Source organism: Lynx rufus, unplaced genomic scaffold (assembly GCF_022079265.1).
Source record: "Lynx rufus isolate CCGP_SWC_20201006 ecotype Redwood Valley unplaced genomic scaffold, mLynRuf1.p SCAF_27, whole genome shotgun sequence".
Classification (NCBI taxonomy): Eukaryota; Metazoa; Chordata; class Mammalia; order Carnivora; family Felidae; genus Lynx; species Lynx rufus.
In genome coordinates, this window is record NW_025814842.1 from 7,105,122 (window position 1) to 7,113,225 (window position 8,104).

The 8,104-nt window shown below is 52.2% G+C and overlaps 2 protein-coding genes across 2 annotated transcripts; both read left to right on the plus strand.

Annotated features, from left to right (window-relative positions):
• Nucleotides 1–127: 127 nt before the first annotated feature.
• On the plus strand, nt 128–4,438 carry CNPY4 (canopy FGF signaling regulator 4). Its single transcript, XM_047089610.1, has 6 exons — nt 128–332; nt 2,238–2,364; nt 2,463–2,559; nt 2,795–2,917; nt 3,436–3,553; nt 3,639–4,438. Exons 1-6 carry the CDS (start codon nt 221–223, stop codon nt 3,800–3,802), a joined length of 741 nt encoding a protein of 246 aa, XP_046945566.1. The 5' UTR covers nt 128–220; the 3' UTR covers nt 3,803–4,438.
• A 545-nt stretch (nt 4,439–4,983) lies between these two features.
• MBLAC1 (metallo-beta-lactamase domain containing 1) lies at nt 4,984–6,112 on the plus strand. Its single transcript, XM_047089609.1, has one exon. It carries the CDS (start codon nt 5,126–5,128, stop codon nt 5,876–5,878), a length of 753 nt encoding a protein of 250 aa, XP_046945565.1. The 5' UTR covers nt 4,984–5,125; the 3' UTR covers nt 5,879–6,112.
• Nucleotides 6,113–8,104: the final 1,992 nt, after the last annotated feature.

Genomic DNA, 8,104 nt, shown 5'->3' on the forward strand with positions numbered 1-8,104 from the left:
TACCCGGCGGCCAGGACCCCAAGAGGCGCCACAAAACCGAGGCGGGACAGCCAGGAGCGCTATGAGGCTCCACCTCCTTTCCGGCCGGGACTGCGCGTGCGCCTCGCAAGCCAGGCTGGCTAGAAGTTCCCGCCGGCACCGCCTCGAAATTTAAAGGGCCCGCTGCCTTCACGAAGTTGGTTTGAAGGCAAGGGGTTGTTGGTTTGGAGAGCACTTTGTCATGGGACCTGTGCGGTTGGGAATGTTGCTTTTCATTTTGGCTGCGTACGGCGCTTGGGTTGGGACGTCGAAGGAGGACGATGACACAGAACGCTTGCCCAGCAAATGCGAAGGTATCTGAAGGGAGTAGCTAGCCCCTATTCGCATCCCTCTGCCCATCTCTTTAGTCTGGGCCGAACCAAATGGACCATGATGGGTGGGTCACTAGATCTCTTTGAAGACCTCAGGGAGACTCTGGCTGAATTTGAAGGGGGTCAAAGGAGGGAGCGTAGAGCGCTACCCCACAACTGTGGCACTACAATTCCCATAGGACATCCAGAGGGAGCCCGCTTTTTCTTAGTAGCGTAGCCCCAGTGATTTGTGGGAATTGTAGTTCAGAGATCGTGCCCAGGATCGCCCACTTTACTGAGCATCTGAAGTGTGTGTTTCCGCCATGTCACTAAACCTAAGTCTGGGGAACCTGCAGGAGCTGGGTATGAGGCTCATACCTTTTGGCCATCCTCTGCTCCACCCTTTCAGAGACGCTCTCAAATTACAGGCCCCACGCTCTCCTGGGGCAGGTTTGGAGGTAAGGAAATAAGCCCTTGAAGCTCATAAAGGAGAGAGGAGGCCACATAAGTGGAGGAGGTTCCCCGTAGGTGTAAGGGTTTGCAGAGGATGTATACTTATGGATTTTGGTGTGAACAGCATCTTATATGGCTGCACCACAGCGGTGGGGGACGTGTGCAGCTGAGAAGAGACACTTAAGAGCTGGGCCATTGAGTGCCGTGGTTCCCTAGTATGTTGCTTTCCTGACTTTAATTTCTTTCCTGGATTCTTTTTCCCTTCACCTCATTCCACAGTGAATTTCATTATCAGTATTCTGCATGACCTGGACCTAACCTCTCCTTCATTTGTGTCCCTGCTTTTCTCCCCACGCCTGTCATTTTTCTACACACAGACCTGGTCATGTCAGTCCTTGCTGTAACATCTCTGCAGGCCTCCTGCTGTGGTCGGAATACAGCCATTTTTGACACAGTCTCTGTTGTATGGTCCCCACCTCTCTTACATTTCGGTACCTCAACTCCCTTCCTCAAAGTGCCCATGCTTCAGCCTCGCTGAACTTCTCACCTGTCACCGAGCCTGCCTTATCCTCTTGCACCTCTGTGCCTTAGCACACTGTTTTTCCTTTTGCCTGGAATAACCCTCTCCCTTCTGCATTTGGTTCTTCAAGGCCCAGTTCAGATGTCAATTCCTTTGGAAACCTTCTTCCTTTTGTCACCTCCCACTATATTGTTAAGCCCGTGGAGGAAAGGAGAGTACCTGTCTCTGAGGTCCTAGCGTAGTCTCTGGAACATTTTAGGCACTTTTGTTACCTGCCCTGTGTTTAGTTTGCGTGGCACTTCTGTATAGGCCACTCCCTTTTTTTGGGACCCACCTCATGCCAGGCCAGGTGCTATTTGCTGGAAGACAGTGGTGGAACATACACAACGCTCATCCTTAAGGAAATCACAAGCCGGTAGGAAGTCAACACATGACAATTTCATGAATTTTGCATTTCCTAATGAGATTAAATCTGTTAACCTCTAGTGCAGGGCCCATCACAGCACACTGTCATCATTTTATTTGTCCCCAACTGCATCAGCAATGTCTTGTGGATGGGGTCATGGGTCTTATTGCTATGTTGCTGTTGTACATATAGGAGCTCAATAAATAACTGCAGAATAAAAGCAAACACATACAGTGCTCACTATATGCCAGGCACTATCCTAGGGGCTTTATGTAGATTGATCTATTTAATCCTCACAACCCCCCTCCACAGGAGGTCCTATTATATTATTACCTCCATTTTAGAGATGAAGAAGCCAGGGCACAGTGGAATTGTCACATAGCTATTAAGTGGCTGAGTCACTATTCTAACCATGCCAGTCTGGCTCCACGGTCTGCACTTGTAACCGTCACGTTCTGCTGCTTTTGCTCATCTACAGAATGAGTTGCTGGTATGTTTGTTTGTCTTTCACATCCTTTTGGACATCTAGTGTGTAAGCTGCTAAGCCTGGAGCTACAGGAAGAGCTGAGTCGCACTGGCCGATCTCGAGAGGTGCTGGAGCTGGGGCAGGTGCTGGACACGGGCAAGAGGAAGAGACATGTCCCTTACAGTGTTTCGTGAGTTCTTTTTGGTGCTCCCTTACCTTCCAACCCCTGAGGGAGCTCTGGGAGTGCCTACAGCATCCAAGGAGTCTTTGTTTCCCCTCTTCCCACAGAGAGACAAGGCTGGAAGAGGCCTTGGAGAATTTGTGTGAGCGGATCCTGGATTACAGTGTTCATGCTGAGCGCAAGGGCTCACTGAGATATGCCAAGGTCAGACCCTTCCCTAGGGCAGTATTCCACTTTTCAGAAACAACAATGGATATCCCCTGGGACCCATCTCCCTCCAGCTCTGGAGAGTGTCACCACCCCATTGTTAGACTCCCTCATCTCACCCTCAATGGAGCTCACCCCTGGGTCTCCAGTAATTGACAGTGCTGATATGGCAGAAAGGGGAAAAAAGAGGTGGGGCAGGGGGCTCGGCTGATTCTAGATTCCTATCTTTCAGGGTCAGAGTCAGACCATGGCAACACTGAAAGGTCTGGTGCAGAAGGGGGTGAAGGTGGATCTGGGGATCCCTCTGGAGCTGTGGGACGAGCCCAGCGTGGAAGTCACATTCCTCAAGAAGCAGGTAGGATGGGGTAATGCACTGCCAGGGCAATGAGAAGGGAGCCTGAGGGGAGAGCTAGATCCTAGGGAGGTCTACCTCTGAGCAGAGAGAAGGGGGCAGAGTGAGGACTCTATCATTGATTGAAGTGGGCCCAGGAGCATATCAAGGAGTAATAGTAGAGGCTAATAATATCTACTACCACTTACTGAGCACCTACTATGTGTCAGATTCAGGCTCCCATACTTTCCAGCTGCTGCCTCATTTTCCTCTCAAAGCACCCTCACACGGTAGGTACTATTACCATTTCCCATTTTATAGGCAAGAAGCCTGAGACATAGAGTTTAATAGTCTACTTGGTAGAACAGGTACTAGTAAATGTTTGATGAATGAATGAGGACCACACAGCTAGTAAGCAGAGTTTAGCCTCCTGGCTACCTGCCTCTTCAAGGTAGGATGGGCAGAAAGGGAGTGAAGAGTAGAGAGGAGGGTTTCCAAAGCCCAGCAGAGCATAGTTCCTTCTGACCCTTCCATTTGATCAGTGTGAGACAATGCTGGAGGAGTTTGAAGATGTTGTGGGAGACTGGTACTTCCACCATCAGGAGCAGCCCCTACAGCATTTTCTCTGTGAAGATCATGTGCTCCCTGCTGCTGAAACTGGTAAGTGTGTGGGACTGGCCCCCTTCCTGCCAGACCACAACCTCCCAGGACTAATACCTACATTGTTTTCTATCACCTAACCTAGCGTGTCTACAGGAAACTTGGACTGGAAAGGAAAAGATCACAGATGGGCAAGAGAAGACAGAAGAGGAGGAGGAGCAAGATGAGGAGGAGGAGCAAGATCAGGAGGAAGAGGAAGGGATGACTAACACACCAGGGCACCCCAAGCGTGACCCAGAGGATCTTTGACCCCTGCTTTTGTTTGAGTCCTCAGGAGGGGCAGGGGTCCTGGAGAAGAACCCTCTGAAGTCTGAGCAATCCCTTCCCTGCCCCACATAAGGGTTTGTGTGTATGTGCGAGGGATCCCACCCCAAGGCTTGTAACTGTTCTCTCCTATCTGGTCTCAGGCAGGATCCTGGTGGTGCAGCATGGCATGGCTACGGGGACAAAGGTGGGAGCAGTAGGTGGAAGGCCTGCCCCAACAGATCAGCCCTCTGCCTGCCATCTAGCCCCTTAACTGTCAGGTGTGTGGAGGGACAGTATTGAAGGCTTTCCCCTTTAAATATCTCTCCTACTCCCCACCCCACCCAGAGGTCAATGAAGGCATTGGAGCTGTGAGCCTTAGGAAAGTCACTTCGCCCCTCGGGGGTCTGTTTTTAGACCCTTCCGAGGAAGAAGCCAGCGCGAACATTCTCTACGACCTATACACATCTAGGAGGCTACAAGCCAACAAATTTAACACGACGGGGACACTGTAACAGGATGGGGTGATGTTGATAAGTGGGGTAGATATTTGGTCTACTTCATATTAATTTCACCGAGGGCCCACCATGGGATTTCACAGGTGCCAAATTTTCTATATCGCTAGTAAATTTTTTAAAAATACCAGCTGAGCCTATAGTTTCAAACAACTGACCTGCAAACAACATAGCTAGCCGATATGGCAGCGCCCACAGAATAAGCCGTTCGTTGGTCGCCGTCTGTTAGAAGCTAGTAGTGTTTTGTAATTTGCAGTTCAGGGAGACTAGCAGGGGTCCCCGGCTGATAACTACCTAGGCTAGGATCTGTGCGGCCCCTCTCGGCGCCTGCGGGAGGATACCCTGGAATTCAAAATCAGCGTGCGGGAGCGCGCGTCGGCCACCATACTCTGGGCTTACGGGAGCTCGCTGGGGACAAAATCCCTCACGCTTTTCCGAGGGCCAGTGTCCACACGGAGAGGCAAGAATTAAGAGAAGCGGTGAAACTAAGTCCAAGACAGGGAACGGCTCCGGTTAGAATGAGGGGAATCAAGAGGATATCCTTAGGGGAGTGATGGGTGGGGACCTACCGCATAGGAGCGTGGCGACGGCCGAAGACACTGAGGGACTGGCAGGCGAGCTCACCCTAAGGGATGATTGGACGATACCATCTACGGGAGGGGGTTGGGGCGATACCACCTTAAGGGTGCGGGGGGGGTGGCAAAGAACTGAGACTTGGAAGGTGCCACGCGGCGGAGGCAGGCGCGTGTGGGAACCCGAAGGGACTGGGCAGTCCCCTATAGCCCCACTTTCCTTCCCCAGCCGTCCTTCTGCCATGAGCGGTCTAGTGCAGACCGAGCCGCTGCTCGGGGAGCCGCCTCTGCTGGTGCGCGGCGACCCCTACTCGGTGGTGGTCCTTCTGCAGGGCTATGCGGAGCCCGAGGGGGTGGGCGACGCGGTGCGCGCCGACGGCTCCGTGACGTTGGTGCTGCCTCAGGCCTGGGGCCCGGCTTCCAGCCACCGAGAGTCCCCGCCCGAGGGCGGCGGGGCGAAGACCGCCCTGGAGGAGGCGGCCCGTGGTCCCATCCTCGTAGACACCGGGGGCCCTTGGGCCCGGGACACACTCCTGGGGGCCCTGGCGCGGCAGGGCGTGGCCCCCGGAGACGTGACTCTGGTGGTGGGCACCCATGGACACTCGGATCACATCGGGAACTTGGGGCTGTTTCCCGGGGCGGCTCTGCTGGTCTCTCACGACTTCTGCCTCCCCGGGGGCCGCTACTTCCCCCACGGGCTAGGTGAGGAGCGGCCCCTGCGGCTGGGGCCGGGGCTCGAGGTGTGGGCCACGCCGGGCCATGGGGGCCAGCGGGACGTGAGCGTAGTGGTGGCGGGCACGGTCTTGGGCACCGTGGTGGTGGCGGGCGATGTGTTTGAACGCAGTGGAGACGAAGACTCGTGGCAAGCGCTGAGCGAAGACCCGGTGGCCCAGGAGCGGAGCCGGAAGAGGGTCCTAGGCACAGCGGACGTGGTTGTGCCTGGTCACGGAGCCCCCTTTAGGGTGGTCAGGGAAGCCCCTCAACCACCGAACTGACGTCCAGGAGAACAGAGGACCCAGTCGGCTGAGTCGGAGGAATCAGGGGTGATGGCTTCCAGCTGTCGCAAGAAGCTGGTTTTCCAGCAAGGACAGTCACCGATATCACTGCAACCAAACTAGGACCAAGCACTGACTCAGCCGTGTGCCACCTCTTTGGGCCTCCGTAAAATGGGAGAGTGTTCTTGGGAGAGTCGTCCAAAATAAAAATAGAAAACTGTATGGAAAATCGTACGGCCCTCATGTAAATGCGAATCATTAATAATGACAATCCTGAAATTTGGTAGTTAGCAGCTGCAGCAGGGGGACACTTTGGCCAATTGCTTATTTCTCATAAGATAGAGATTTGCTGTGAAGGTGCAGGGCATATAAGTAACACCTTAGTCATGTGATTATCATCCATCTGTTCAAGGAATATTTAACAACCTGCAATGTTTCAAACACTGCCCTAGGTCATGGGGATGCAACAGTGAGCAAGCTAGACAAACTCCCTGTCCCTTATGGAGATTACATTCTAGACACAAAGACAAGTAAACAACAATAATAGTAAACCAAATAATTACAGATTGTGAATAGTGACATGAAAGAAAAGGAGGGCAAAGGGGATGGAGTGCCAAGATGGGAAAATGACCTCTTTTATTTAAGGTCGTCAGGAAGAGCCTCTGAGGAGATGATGTTTGATCAGGGAACCAAATGAGAAGAAAGCCAACCATATGAGGATCTGGCAGTTGTGCATTCCAGGCACAGGAACAGCAGGTATAAAGGTCCTGAGGCAGGACAGCTTGACCTGCTTGAGTAGCAAGACTATGGGGTTAGAATGTAGAGTGCCAAGGAAGAGTGGCAACAAATGAGGACAAAGAATTAGGCCAGGCCATCATGGACCATGGTTAAGGGTTTGGATTTATACTGAGAGAGAAGCCTTTGGCTTTTGAGCAGGCTAATGAGTTGGCCTCATTTATGTTTTAAAGTAACTACTCTTGTTCTACTAATTCTAAAGTTCTACTCTGAGTGGAGAAGTGGTCAGAGTAGGGCAAGAATAGAATCAGCTGGACTGGTTAGGAAACTACTGTAGTCTTTCGGGCAAGAGAAGTTAGTGGCACTTGCTCTTCTCCCAGAAATGCTGTTCTGGCTGTGGCCCTCTTTACAGCTGTGCCCCAGGCCCTCCATCCACACAGTGTCAGAACCCACAGAAACACTCGGGGTGGCGCAGATGAAGGAGAGGAGCAAGTCTACCTTGTTGCGGATGATGAGACACCCTGGGTGGATGCTGTGACGGCAGGGCCAGACTGAGGGTTATTTTCCAGGCATCCACAAAGGCCAGGTGGAGGTCACCAAAGGCAGCTCAGAGGAGCTGGTTAACCTAGAGGGTGAACCAGTACCTGCCATACATAGGCTCGTAGTTGGTGTTGACCAGTTTGATGACCACAAGAGTGCACAGTTCCCAGGCCAACGGTGCAGCCACAGCTGCCCAGATCCCTGCCAGTCATCAGATAAAGATAAATGAAGTGAAGATGGCGATGTGGGCACCCAGCCTCAGAACTATCATGGTGTGGGGGCCCCTGGCCAGGTTCCCCACCTTCTGGGCCACAGAGTGCGGGGAGGCCACTGGCGTGCGGAGGGAGTGTAGGGGCCAGCTGTGTGCTCACCAATGCAGCACTGTGCCCTGAGTGATCTCCATGGCCCCATCTGATATGTGGAGTGTAGATCCAATAGCTTCAGGGCTATGAGGGGGATGAAAAGGAGGGCATGGGGGTTATAGAGAACTACGCACTTTCAACTTGTACAAATAAAAATTCCAATCCCGACTTACTTTCCATAACATGGTACTCTTGCCCATGATTCTGGTCTGGTCATCTAGAGCCAACACACCTCTTTGGCCACACTGACTGTCTCCACAATGGACAGGTCACCTAAGCTAGTCCAGGCTTGGTCATCTTAGGGGTTTTGCTGGAGCTAGTGGAAAAGAAAAGTCAAGTTCTTTCCTGAAAGACTGACATGGGAGATGTATGGAAGTGTGGAATCACTATATTTACATACATCACTATATGAATGCTATAATGTAAGCTAATGCTACACTGTATGTTCACTAACTGGAATTTAAACAAAAACTTAAAAAACAAAAAAGAAAAACACCACACTGACCTGAGAGGATAGGTCATTTGCCGCTCTGTGGGAAGAGCCCACGGCTCTGGGGCCAAGTGGAGGCTGAGAATGAAGCTGAACTAT